General features: G+C 41.2%; 2 protein-coding genes across 2 annotated transcripts in view; both read right to left on the reverse strand.

Moving 5' to 3' along the window:
• Positions 1-6620, reverse strand: part of VGLL4 (vestigial like family member 4) — a 148696-nt gene extending 142076 nt beyond the window's left edge. Inside the window, exon 1 of the mRNA XM_015420242.1 lies at positions 5851-6620. Within this exon, the coding sequence (XP_015275728.1) occupies positions 5851-5852 (2 nt within the window). The 5' untranslated portion in view covers positions 5853-6620. The remainder of the gene's footprint in view (positions 1-5850) is intronic.
• Positions 6621-10796: 4176 nt separating this feature from the next.
• TAMM41 (TAM41 mitochondrial translocator assembly and maintenance homolog) overlaps positions 10797-14741 on the reverse strand; it is a 36930-nt gene continuing 32985 nt past the window's right edge. The window contains exon 8 of the mRNA XM_015420244.1: positions 10797-11037. Coding sequence (XP_015275730.1) covers positions 10964-11037 — 74 coding nt within the window. The 3' untranslated portion in view covers positions 10797-10963. The remainder of the gene's footprint in view (positions 11038-14741) is intronic.

The raw sequence follows: 14741 nt of genomic DNA on the forward strand, positions 1-14741 counted from the left end.
GTCACTGATGGAACTCTGCTCCATATGCTTATCTAATTCCCTTTTGAAGCCGTCCATGCTTGTAGCCGCCACCACTTCCTGTGGCAGTGAATTCCAAGTGTTAATCACTCTTTGGGTGAAGAAGTAAGAGCTGTTCTTGAAAAAGGGCAGTTACTGTCAGAGCTCTCTCAGCCCCACCTACCTCACAGGGTGTCTGTTGTGGGGAGGGGAAGGGAAAGGAGTTTGTAAGCACTCTGAGACACCTTTGGGTAGTGAAGGGCGGGGTACAAATCCAATCTCTTCTTCATGCGCCCACCAATTCACCCGAATGTCTAGCGCTTAAAATCCCTTTTGCTTGCCGCTATTCCCTGCGTTGGGGGGGGGGGAACTCCCGCCTCTCTATTGTCCACCTTTTTAAAGCTTTAACAAGTGAGCTACAAAGTTATGCGTGAATTAGACTTTCTCCTTTGTTGCCATTAAAGAGTTACGGTACTGTAGCACTCAGAGAGGCAGAGTTTCTTTTAAAAACCCCTCCCGCTGGGGAGCAACAGCTAGGAGCCCATAGGCATGAGCTTTTCTTCTTGATCCTGGCGTTGGAGGCGATCTAGGGCTCACCCCCGTCCACGGCCGCGGGGGACCCAAATCAAGCCTCTTGCTCTCCCCCCTCTTCCCGAGGGGAGAGTGGGGTCTCGGAACAACCAAAAACCCCTACGATAGATCAAAGAAGCTGTCGGTCTCAGGAGCTTTCCTGAGACGCATCTGCGGCGCCATGCAGTTCCCCTCCTCCCTCAGGAGTCAGCCTTGCTTTACATTTTCAACCCTATTTTATCCTTTAAAATACCCACATAAGAACGAAATGATAACACTTCAACCAACACTAAATGCTTTCCTAAAGAGCCAGAGTTCTATTAGCCACCATCCTACTACATTGTTTTATATACCATCCTGTTGATTGTACTGACTTGCACTAAATAATCCACCTTGAGTCCCAGTGAGAAAGGCAGACAAATAGAAACAAACAAATAAAATGAAGCATTCAAGTCAATATGCATGTGCGGGCAGGTAGGATTTTCTTTAGTCATAATGCACATCATTTTACACATTTTTTTTTTTTAATGCCAGTTCGTGGCCCAGTAGTTATAACTATATTTTATGTTTTTTTCCAGTTCATATTATTAAGGGATGTAGGCTTGTTGAACAATTGGGTATATCTATGGGTGATTTCTCAATAATGGATGAATTGCAGCTGTATCTGTGAGCAGACTGAATTTATTTATTTATTTATTTTATTTCACTTATGCCCTGCCCTCCCCGCAAGCGGGCTCAGGGCGGCTTACATAGGCACAACTGTGCAATAAAATACAACAGGATTAAAACAGTTAAGGCACCAAGTGCAACTGAACAGTGCTGAACTCACCCTGCTTGCAGAAACAGTGCCAAGTTAAGAGTTTCATTAACATTTCCCACACTTGTGCACATGCATGGGTGTGTTCCCAGGAAGCATATTATAGAGAACAGAAGGATTTTGCACTCCTCCGTATCTCAGACTCTCTCTGTAATTGATGCAAGTTACTGGACAGCCGGTTTGGTGTAGTGGTTAAGAGCGGCGGTCTGTAATCTGGAGAACCGGGTCTGATTCCCCACTCCTCCACATGCAGCCAGCTGGGTGTCCTTGGGTCAGCCACAGTTCTCTCAGAGCTGTTCTCTCAAGAGCAGTTCTTTCAGCCCCACCTACCTCACAGGGTGTCTGTTGTGGGAAGAGGAAGGGAAGGAGATTGTAAGCTGCTCTTGCGACTCCGAGTGAAAGGTGGGGCATAAATCCAACTATTCTTCTTATGCTTAGAATGTATTTTAGGTGATGACTCATTCATGCGCGTGTGTGTAAACAAAGCTCACTACAGGAACAAATAAGTGTCAACTCCATGTCAAGATTTACAATAGCCATCTAATGCTGTTTTATCATTATTCTTTGTTATCCTGCATTACCAGCTGGCATTCCTTTGCTAGTGAATTTTACTAACCCATAAAGCAGAGGAGCTTGCAGCAGCCCCAAGTTTAAAAGGAGCCTGAAGTTGAGTTTCAGATTGTCTCTAAATATAGTGTTGAATACTTGAGGAGTCAGATATCTAACATCCTGGAGCAACGTGCCATTCAGTTATGCCCCACATATTGCTTTGACGGGAAAAGAATGAGATAGGGGATTGAGCAGATGGAGAACAATAAATCTTTTCAGAGTTTTTATTTCTGAAGCTTGCTGTCTTGCCAAAGTAACTGGCCAAGTCTGTATGAAGTATAAACTGTAAAACAGAATTCATCCAAAATAATCCAAGCGCACTACTGGGCTGCTACAAGCGATTGGAGTTAAACTTGGTCAAAGAAGATTTCAAAGGGCTGTAGAGAAAAACAAACAATGAAGACCCAGCTTGAGCAGAAGAGTCACTGGGCAAACTCCAAGGATCAAGTTATCAATGAAAAATGTCAATTATCACCAAATCAGGCCTAAAATGTGTGGGCAGAGCTTCACACACAGAAAAGACCTTTCTGCATCCATGCTGGCCTGCTCAGGGAGGTGGGGATTTAGGATGACTACCTTCCAGGGCCCTATTAAACCTGCAACACCACAAAATAGGGCACATAATGCAATTTATTTTCATAAGATTTTTTTTTGGGGGGGTGTTGTAGGGCACTCAGAGGGAATCTCTTGGGAGCTCAGGAGGTGTTCAATAGCACTACAGCCCCCTGTGCTCTCTAAATAGCTATTCCTAAGCCTCAGAGGACCTCCAGTAATGCAGTGAGAGGTGTCACAACTTAACTCGGTACTACAAATCTGTCAAAATTACCACCACCACCCCATTTTGCAAGCAGAGGTACCTTCTGCCCAGGCAAGAGCTTGTTTGTGTCCAGTATAGAATAACTTCAACTGTGTAGTGACCTCTAATGCAACGAGATGAGCAGGTGTCTGGATTGGCAACTAATGCTATAAACCTAGTCAGGTTTGTTTTCCTTCTTCCTGTGACAACTAACAGGCTCAATTTGCAACATCACTTTCAGACATCCCTCACTTCAGAATGTCTATATTAACTTGCTTGCTGACAGAATTTCCCCAGTTGGCTGGATTATGCCTTGTTATACCATCCCTCATTGGAGAGAGGTTGTATTACAGTCTCCAGTTAAACAGTATGCTATAAGCTGCTTACAGTATAAACCAAGCAGAGTTACACCTTTCTATATCAGTTGGTCAATGAGTTTAGAAGGGTACAGCTCTGTTGAGGATCATACTGTTACTCTGGTTCATATTCTATTGAAATCAACTGAGCAGGTCACCCTATGACGATCTTCCCATGAAGGTCTGCCACTCTCCATTAGCCCCTCCAATTTCACTGGGGAGAGGGGGCTTCCCTTCTTGTAGAGTTTCATGTTTATGGGTAGTGCTATAAGCAAGAAAGAAATTGGCCAAGCAGTGGGCCCACCTGGGTCATGGATTATGACTACAAATATATCATGGAACAGGGGTGTCAAACATGTGTCCCATAGGCCAGATCAGACCCCCAGGGGGCTTCTCTCAGGTCCACAGTGGCTGTCTCCTGCTTCTTCTTCCAGTTCTGCTGCTGCATCATAGATTGCTTTGCCAGACTCTCTCAATTGCTCAGGAGAGATAGTTAGGCAAGCTTCTGTTCCCTGCTCTGGCTGAGGCTCCTCCCCCTCCTCATCCCAGGTAGAAGGAGGGAATGAGCCAGAGCTTGCTTCCTGGCCAGGCTACCTCAATCACACAGGAAAGAAGAGCTAGCCTTTCTTCCCCTCCATTGGCTGAGGCTCCTTCCCAAAGGGAGGGGAGGTGAGAGAGCTTGCTTTGCTTGGCTGCCTCAATTGCACGGGAGAAATACAGACAACCTTTAAGACCAACAAAATTTTATCCAAGGTATGAGCTTTTGTGTGCCTTGCTACAGTGTGTGGGTTTTGTTGGGCTTGTTATGCTGTGGCTCTCCTGGGTGAAAGTGCCCCCCCCTTTTCACTGTATTCATGCCATCATAATCCATTCTTTCTCAGGAGGAAAGCCATGTGAACTATTTATATGAGGAATAACAAGCCAGTGAGGTGGATTAGGCTGAGAGCGTGTGTCCAGACCAAGTTCACCCAGCACATTTCCTCTGGGGATTTTGAACTTAGACTTCCCAAATAGTGATCTAATACTGACCACTGAGGAAGACTAGTTTTGTAGACAAACACATAGCCCTCAGTCTTTGTCATGGTGCCTTCTCATGTTCTTGACCAGCACACAAAGCAATTTATGTACAAAAGCTTGCAATGACCAGCTATTTCACGCTTTCTCCTGGGTCCTAGGCTCAGAACTCTGAGCAGGAGATTTCTGTAGTGAATGTCAATAAATCCAAAGTAGGTTTGCAGTTTACAGATACACGACATACTCAAGATTGCAACAGCACAGACATTTTGATGCAGTGATTCAGAGCAAGAGGTATCAGTCACTTAAATCAACAAAATTTTTGCAAGAGTGCTAATGTGTTAAGCATGTTTTAATTTTAAGTTAAAAAAATCTTTAGCTATGTTTTTAACTATATAAAGTTTATATATCCGCTACTTGGCAGTTTATGACACACATGACCTGGCCCAACAAGGTCTTATTTATGTCAGATCCGGCCCTCATAACAAGTTTGACACCACTGTCATAGAAGGTCTCTAGGAACAAGGAAGTGGTGTAATAAATCTAGCAGAATAATAAACCGAGCAGAAATGTAAAACAAAGGAGCAAATATCTACAGAAAAGTATACAGAAGTATCTAATGTGATCTAAGTTTCCACAGTCATCCCATCATGAGATTAAATATCCACTCAACATTAAGAACATCAATGGTAAACAGTAAGTGCTGATAGAACCTTTAATGCAACAAACCACACAAATATTGTCTCCAAATCCTTCAGGATCTATACATGATTTCTATCCTGTTTGCACATTTGTCGGCAAGGAAGTAAGAAATCTTTGATTCTATTTTTTTAAATTGACGTTACAACTTTATGGAATATCTTCCATTTTAAAAAAGCAAGATATTAAGAGCTCACAGCCTGGCCTCCTTCAGCCCACAATTTATTCATGGCTCCCTGCCAAAGAACCTGCCCTGCAAAGCTTGTGGCCTCCAGAGGGGAAGGTAAGCTACTTTTCAAAAACCACAAAGACATGAATGATTTACAGAACAGGAATATTTCAAAATAAAAGGCTATCAAGACTGTCCAGGAAAAGCTTTAAACCCCCACCCTTTAGAGATTTATTGTGCAGACAAAAATCCTTGCAACTTGCAAGGCATAAACAGATGGAATAAACTAGCCCATTTCCCATTAAATTTGGGATGTAAAAAAATCCTTTCCCTGGAGTATAAGTAGCAGCATATTTGGTTTCTGTACACAAACAAGTTCATCACCCTAGCCCAGAGATGCACGGCATATTTCAGTCATGTCAGACAAATAAAACCAACTCCGGTTACAGTAAAGATCTATAATAAAACAACACCTGTAATGTGAAAGACACCGCACCATTGGCTTCTCGGGGTTTGGCTTTACACGGAACATCTGCTGGACATAAAAATGTTTAATTAGCTGTTCGACTACATGAATTTTTTTTCTGCCTTCAACACATTACATTTACCCTTGCTCAGCTAGCAAGGTTCAGGAGGAAGCAACTAAGTTTTTATCAAGATGTGACAGGGTGGGGGTTTCCAGCCACCAGTCTCTTGCAGATTTGATGAAGTTACTTCTAATGTTTGGAACCATATTTTTCATTAGTGCACTCTCTCCCAAAGTGGCAAGTTACACAAACTCTTAAAATTAATCTTTGTTATGGTTGGCCACTCTGAAACTTACATGTTTACCCAAGGTCCTGTATTGCCCGTCTTCTGAAAGCAGATATGTGAAATGTGAGTATGCTTGGATATAAAAATATACTGAGATTTTATACTTGCATCTCTTCACACTTCCAAAATAAAAACCTATTTATAAACTATTGAGAACCCCCTTCTACATGACAACTTAGTTGTCTGCCCAGTTACAATAGCCACAATACTGATGGTCCGCACAATGCATAGTATTTGCTGCCCTTGCCTTGTTATTCTCATATGTGGTGTACTAGGCTCCCAAGGCTTCCTGCCATAAGTCAGATAAGTTTCTCCAGTGCCACCTGAAGTTTTGCAACTCTTCAAGTACATATGCCGGTTACATTTAATGGCCCTCAGTTCGGCAGGGAAAGATAAAACCCTTCCATATTTTTTAAAAAACATGGAACAATAGCTGTAATGCCAGCTGGTTCTGTGTTCATGCAGAGTAGATCAAGGTAGCCAAAAGTACATATACTGGTTTTCCCAGTTTCCCCAAGCTAGGTTTTGATCTTGGGAGAGGTTTTGAAGAATTTTGGACCGGGGGGGGGGGGCACACTCAGAAGGATGATGACAAGGCATCTTGTGAAGTGTCAGATCTGGGAAACACTGTCCTGTATGGAGAATACAGATTTCTGAAGGAAGAACCACTCAGGTTAGAAGACTCCTGAGTCTGGAGGAAGGGTTCAGATGGTACAGTGCTAGGATTAGGGTTTCCAACCTCCAGGTGCTGCCTGGAGATCACCCCCAATTACAACTGATCACCAGATGACAGATGAGTTCCCCTGGAGAAAATGGCTGCTTCGGAGGATGGACTCTGTGGCATTACATATCAGCAAAGGCTGTTCCCCAAACTCCATCCTCAAAATCTTTTGAGGATTTTGCTAGTCTTTAAGGTGCTACTGGACTCTTGCTTTTTTCTGCTGCTACAGACAGACTAGCATGGCTACCCATCTTAATACTAAATTATAAAACACACACAAACTGAATTTACCAAGAACCTAGTTCTTGGAAATAGCAGGTTTGTCTTCATTTTGGAGCGGAGGCTGGTTTGGTCTTAACACACACGCACACACACACAAATGGCATGGGTCATTACAAACACAAATTATACAACCGTACAAGTCATGGCATGAGAAATAAAGCCTGAACCATTTTCTTCTACCAGCTGCTCTCTTGGTTGAGGTAAACCATGCAATGAGCCAGGCTTATAATAGCCAGCTTGACATGACTAGTTTTCATTTTTTAAAAAAATGCATTACTCCATTTGGGAATTCTGTTCTAGTTCTTAAATTGATTACATTCTGTTTCTTCAACTGCAAAACCTCTCAACCCCACTCTGTTCATCTGCTGGCTAAATTCCACGAAGCATCCTGTATTGCCCAGATTTCCCAAGTTTCTTGTTAGTCAACTTGAGACAAAAAATCCTAAGCAGAAATTTCTCCTCCTTCCTGGTCTACCAATAATAAAACATTTAGATTCAAACTGCATTTCAAGGGTATGAGGAATAGACACCTTTATACTTCTAAGATTCTCTGACGGGCTTTTTGTAATCCATCTCTCTCACTATCTTGTACGATTCTGATTTATTCAGGGTTAAGACCTGAGAGCGGGCAGAGGATTCCCTTTCTCCCAAAGCCTGCCAGGATGGCTTGAATCCAACTGAGTGCAAGCACAGCCCTCTTTTTTCCTCCCTCTCGTCACTTCTGCCCATTGTGCCCCACATAACACTGCCTGTGAGGTTCATAGGACCTCTAGGAACAGTACTGGACACAGTGTAGGGATCTGCCGTGGGAGTGGTGAAAGCTACTCGCATACCCCCTGCTGACATGCTTTATGCCTAGCGGTCGTATGACATAATCCAAGCCATATTAGCCTGGACAAGGAATTTTGGAAACTGGGTCACTAAAACACATGTGTACCTTCTCCCTTTGTGGGACAAAGAAAGTCAGGCTGGTCATGAGCCAGAGACTTGGTCATCATTTGCAATGGAACTGGCTCTTCAATTTAAAACAAAAACACCACATTGTAAACGCAGAGGTCAGTTGCAGAACAATTCAGAATGTCTTGCCTTATTTACAAAATCCTATTGGTTGCATAGATTTTTCACCAATCAATAGCAAGTAAATTAAGATAATGTCTCAGAGGTAGGAGATCATCTGTGCTTTGCAAGGATTCGGAAGGTACTCTTAACCCTTGGAGCTACCTTTCCCTTTCCCTGAAGCCCATTACTGGAAGAACTATAAATGCTAATTAGAAGTTTACATTTGTTGCAGAAGCTGCAGCTGCCTTAAACCCAAATAAGCCTTGAAACTGCTTTTGTACTGACAGGTATGCAAGATTGTTTAGGATTACTTGGAGAGTTTAAAAAAATCAACACTTTATTATACAATACTGTATAATAGAGACCATCCATTAATTGATTATTTTTTTGCAACATTCAGAAAACCCTGGCTCAAAGCTAGCCTTTAAGTCCTGTGCCCTCCCCCCCCCCCAGTTTGGGATTTTAAAATTTTTACTTAAAAAAAATAAAAATATGGCAGGGGATTTTTTTTAAAAATCCCCTCAAGGGTATTACTTGCATTTTTGTCCTGCTTTCTTCCATCATAGAACTCACTCAAGGCAACTTACACAGGTTAAATGGAAGGTCTCCCATCCAGACACTGAACAGGGACAGACATGCTAAGCTTCACCAAGGTTGCAAAGTCTCTCCACTGAAACTATGCCTCTATGTATCTGCAGACATAGATATGGACACTAACTTTTGTGCAAGGCTAGTTTGAACTGCAATATGGGAAGCAGGCGGCTGCATTACATATTATTTCTGCCCCCTCTGCCATTCCATGTTCGCTGGTTTGTAAGAAAAAGAGCTGAATGTTTAAAAATGTAATTTACAGAAATAGTAAATGTTGCCATATTAAAATATATTATCTGGAAAAACAAAGCAAATACTAGATGCATATGAGGTTAGATAAACAATGTGTGATAAAATTCACATATCTGATTATTATGGAGTCCAGAATTATTGTGGTGGGCACGTATCACATTCCTTCTATTCACATCCTCTTCAATCAAGGAAAAGGAGTGAAAGACACACAAAAGTAATTTCTTTGGAATCCATAAGATACTGATTATACGTGATTGCTTTCATGTGTTCAGCATAAGTGTTTACAGATGTATATTGTACCTTGAATGACACTCTGTTTCGATACTTTGTTAATGCATCCAACTCTCCATAGCCTATTTCCCCCCTCTTATGAACTAGTGAACTTTTGAGGAGGACCTGAAGCCTTTTTACAGGCTTGGACCCAAACTATAAACAGAGTTCCCCTTGCAGTCGGCACATATCTAGAGGAGCATGGGATATGACACATGGGAGGTTAAGACTCAGCAAATCCTAGACAGCTCAGGTTCCTAAGACCTGCAAGACCTGTTGCATTCTGAATTGAGACCCCAACTAAAATTCAGAAGGACACAGAAGCAGTAGGAATGCATGCACCCAGATTTGCCTCCAAACGGCTTCCTAAATATTTTCCAGGTTGAAAAAGAAACGGACAGAAGAGCTCTTTAAAAGGAAACTATTCCCAGTACATGTGCAAAATTATGAATTCTCAAAGCAGTTCTTCAATACAACGGTCAGTTATACTATTTGACCCTCCTTCATCCGGGAACCTTAAGAACTTTGAGCCTTCTGCAATTATAAGAGCCCAGATTCACTGATGGTACTAGAGCATGAACAAGTTTTCCTTTCTGATTAGATCAAGAAAACAAAATGCCAAAATCTGTATGTATCTCTCTGCAACCAGAGAAGGAATGCACACATAACTAAGACTATTAGCAATTTTTATGAAATATTACTTATTCTTGTAATTAAAGTTTACTCTTTTGTCACGAGTTAGGGTCTTGAAAATTGCTACAATCAGTTTTCAGGTCCTTGAATTGACTGATACACAATTCACAACTACATATATTTGCAGTCAACTTCCGTGACCTCAGATCTTGTATGTCTTCCAAACAACAAGTGAAAAAAATGTAACACCATTTACCTTTGTCATTATAATCTTCAGAAGGGCTATTATTTTATTCCGCAGCTCTGTATTTCCAAGAATGTTATTATACTACTCTCAGTCCAACGGTCACTTGCTTTGCGGCCTGAAAGCACATTTGATGCTCTTGCTCAACTTATCTAGAAACAGTTGTAGCAAATGGAGAAGTGCAAGGAGAAAGCATCCAGAACTCCATAACAAATTCAATACATAATATCACTGAAACGTTAAAGACCAGTGCCATTATTTGCATTGCCTTTTGATAATATACTAGAAAAGTGAAGGTTATAGGTCTCTTCCCAACCAATTTTGAGAAAATGTGGAATATTTTAAGTGATGAAAGACAAAGGAAGATCATCCAAACGCTTAATTCTGGGAGAGGAATCAGCACATATGAAGAGGTAAGAAAACTGTTTCCTGATTTTAACGACAAGCTGATACTAAAACTCACTCTGTGAACTGGCAGCAAGGCAGAACTCTTAAATGATATCCAAATACATCAGTTTGAGCTTCTGGGTCCAATAACCTGACCTTATTTTGAATTATAAGCCCCTCACCAGTATATGTCTTTGAATTATGCTGCTGTCAACTATGCCTTAAAAATGAATAACTAACCCTTTTCAAAGTTACTCAGCATGTAACTCTATATGTCAGCAAGAGTGCAAAGAGGAAAAAAAAACATTCAGTCCAGTACAGAAAACCTATTCAAAATCTGGTAAAGTATAAGATGCAAGCACATGAAAACAAACTGCATGACAAAATAAGGCTCCCAATTTAAGATCTGTAAAGGAAAACATTTGGAAGGAGTTAAAAATACAAATTCACCCAGAGTTTTCTGTAGAAAAGGAACAAAAGGGTACCAACCTCCCCCAATAATCTTCAAGAAAAGAAAAATGAAAATCTGTACTTTGTCTTCTGTACAAAACTGTCCGCATATGTGTAGTAGAGATGGTGTTTCTCCATATTTAGTTTTCCAAGGCAATAATTATGGACAGGTAGAATTTGCACATTTAGCAGTAATAGAGCAGGTTGATTTCCCAAAAAATCCAAGTGCAGATATCATGACTTCCTTAGCAATCCTTTTGACATTTTGTACATCTTCTTCATGCTGTAGACCATGGATTTTTTTAATCCTTAAAGAAAAAGAGAAGTCAAGACATCAGAAGGTGAAAAAAAGAAAAGTTTAGTGGCTAGAATTGTCTTTTATATTTAAACTGCAAATTCAAATTTTTTAAAGTTTTTTAAAAGTTAAAAATATTTCTACAGTTCAATAATTAATGCCTGTATAGCAGAGGGCCTCAAATGGGGGAAGGGGGGCACAGAGTTTTTGCAAGGAGTCCACAAACCCGTATGTCCACTAAGAATTGTCATTTTGACCTTTTCGTCACTATGTGTTTTCTCAATCAATGGATACTAGTAGCACAACTACTATCGTGGGGAAGCCAAAAAAAATTTGATGTGAAAAATGCGGTCCTCATACTCAAAAAGGTTGAGAACCACTGCTCTAAAGGCTACTGAAACATCTGACAATTTTATGATCAATTGTTTATGAAGATTATTTGACTATATTAACCAATCAGTTTTAACTAGCCCCCCCCCCCAGAATGCAGTTCCAAAACAGTTCATTCCTGAAGTCTCATTTCTAAATTCTAACTCTTTGGGATGGAGTCAGTGATCTGACCGTGGAAAGCACTGATGGTCACGGATCTTCCCCTCACTCCATCACTCCTTTCTGAGTCATGCTGAGGAGCGATGTTGCACCATTTCTGCAATCTAGCTTCAGCCCTTTGAGCTGAATGGCTATTTCTTTGCTTGGGTCCTATAATGCGAGGAATCAAATTTCACAGCATTGGAGGCTACTACAAGGGGATAGCAGGAAAGATCCACAATTGATGGAGTGGATCACAAGAACCAACTTTTTACATTTCTCTCATGTCAGACTCTACAGATGCATCTGTGCTTCTTGCAGTTAGGATGACAATTTTCAAAATTTCTGTCCTCTTGCACCATGTAGTGCGAAAACACACACATGAAACTGCTTAAGTACTTCCTTCTTGCCCAACCACGTGTCCTTTTAAAACTTCCTGGTATTTAAACTCTGCAAAAAATAGAATCATCCCCCCACCTACGCAAGATTGATCTGTGCCAGATATATCATACGTTACTTTTTATGGTTGAAGCTTGAAAAACAGATGTCATATTCCATTGATGGCATGAACTATCTGTATATCGTTAACGTACACTACTGGAAGATATTTGGTTCATTCAGAAGGAAGCAGTGTTCTCAAAACCTGCTTGTTGAATAAGAAATTGTTCTGAGGTTTGGTTGCTCTTCTTCACCAATATAAAAATGGGAAAATTTCTGAGAGTCAAGTAAAAAAGCAGAGCAGGTTTGGCCTTGTATAGAAATGGGGGAAGGAATAATGGGTTGCTTGTGCTTCTTCTGTTTGTGCTTTCAGTGAAGTGATCAAGCTCTGGACCTGACCATCTTCTTCTCCCTAAAACGTATGTACTTGTTTGAAGCCTTTCCTTCGCAACTCAAAGTGGTTTCCAACAGTGACACAGTATAATATACCATGATCAATACAGCTAATTTTCAACCCAGCCAAATCTAAGGATACTTAAATCGGGGAATTGGAGCCATGAACACACATGACATATCTTTCTGCAAATCTAAAAACATTCCAGGTTTGAAGAAAAATCTGAAATCTTTAAAAAAAATGGGATTTTAAAACAAACCCAAAATAACAGAAGCAGCACCTGTAACTTTAAGAAAAAAAGGCTCTCAGTGGTCATTGAGAGGTAGGCAAAAAAATTATTGCCAAATTTCAAGCCTTGGCTTCCATTAGTGAAAAGTAGGGGATGGAGCACGTAACTTTCCAGGCCTCTTTTTGGAGCCCAGGTTTGAGAGCTCCTTCCTGCAAGTTATTCCCAGAGGCAACCAGCCAAAATGGACCCCATTCCCTTTGGGCCAAGGGAATTTATCTCCTCTGTTTGCTCACCTCCTTGGGTCAATTCTCTTCTTTCTGTTACTCCATCAACATTTGGCATGTCCACACCTCTGTTCTCTTCTAGCTGTCACATCCCGGCCAGGATATGATATAGTCCTTTGATGGTTCTCTGTTGACTAGTAGCATATGCATAACCAAACCTCATGGACTGAATTACTTGTGAGAGCCATCACCTGGATGGGGCATGCTTGAAAGCAACCTCTCTTCTATTTCCTGCCCATTTACCAACAGAGAAGCTTTCTGGAATTGATGTGGAAAGTCTGCATCCCAAAACTCCCAATAGTGTGAAACAGCCCAAAATGTAGGGCCTTCCTCCACAGAAGGGTCTGAAAGCAGAAATTGCTGGGAAGAGTAGCACACACAAATTCTTATAGGCAGAGGCAGTCCTTATCAGTTGCATGCCTCTCTGCAGTTTCTGTCGTTAACATATTTGGTGGGTCCAACACTGAAGTTTTGCTGTTTGGGGGGAAGTGTCTCCCCCAGGGCTAGGACTGGTAGACCACCCCAAAAAAAGTGAAAAAAGAGACTAAAATGACAGGAAAAGAGACTGAAAAGAGACTAAAGAGACCAAGTCACCAAGTACTCCAGATATGGTTCAAATGTTAGATGCTCACATGTTTTCGTACTAAAAATTCTGATAAATAAAATATATTTTTCAATAATCCCCAACTAAAGAAAGGCCGGTGTCGGTACCTGGGTTTTGTTGTTCAGAGTGCGGAGAGGACAGTTGCTCCAGGACGATTATTCTCGGAGAATTCTAGTCACAGGATGAGCCTCAGTGATGACAAAGGAAGGGGGGAGGTTACTTCTGACCTTCGTCCCCCTCTTCCCTGTCTCCCACTTTCTCCCATTTGGCTCTTCAGGTCTCTGCACACCAAGTCAAGTGGGCGCTCCTCCTCAGCTCTCCCTTGACTTTCCTCTTAAATAATCAATTCCTAGGCTTCCCCTCCTCTCTGCCGCCAATCATTGAGAACTCTCTCCGGGTATGTTTCTGCCTTTCTGCCCAGGTGGATCTTGTCTACAGGACATCAAGGTCGCATCTTCATCTCCACGGGGCTCAATTTCTCTTTCTCTTCATCTTGCTTCCTTTGGGCTTCAGAGCATCTCCAGTTCTCAAAGCTCTGTCAGTCCAGCCCTCTTTGGTGAATACTTCCTGGTCTTCTTGTCTGCTGTATCCCTCCTTGTCTTCCACTCCCCCATCTCCCCAGCTCTTCTCCAGCTTGATGGTGGTCTCCTTGCTTGGAGATGGGAGGTAACTCCCATCTTCCCTGTGGGGCAGAGAGTCCGAACTCGGACAGCCGATTGAGACCAGAAACAAATGTGTAAGTATACACATTTTGTGTAACTACAAAATGATAAAGAATATAATTTTTCTCTCAAAACTTGAGTGGGATGTTAAATTACATCAACGGTCACACTAAAAAAAACTGAAAAAGTTCTTTAGCTTGGCATCAAATGGATTATTATCATTTATGATAATATCTACCTAGTGGTTTTCTTCCCATTTAAATTTTTCAGTTTGTTAATCAAGCTATTTTTAACTCCAAAGCTTCCAAAAATATGTAGTGTATCATACAGTAGAATATATTATGTGTGTGTATATATGCATATATATTCATGCACAGTGTATCACTTGGTGTTTAAGGCTAAGTTTGTTTCTGGTCCTGGATGGGGTATGATTTCTTCGTTTATTATTGAATAAAAACAAAAACCACACTAAAAAGTATGATTAGGATTTTTTTTTATTAAATGGAATGCTAATTCAAATAAAAAATAAATCAAGAGGTTTTAGGTTTTTTACCAAAGAAAGCAGTGATCAAACTATT

This window comes from Gekko japonicus, unplaced genomic scaffold (genome assembly GCF_001447785.1).
Source record: "Gekko japonicus isolate JY-2015 unplaced genomic scaffold, Gekko_japonicus_V1.1 scaffold254, whole genome shotgun sequence".
Classification (NCBI taxonomy): domain Eukaryota; kingdom Metazoa; phylum Chordata; class Lepidosauria; order Squamata; family Gekkonidae; genus Gekko; species Gekko japonicus.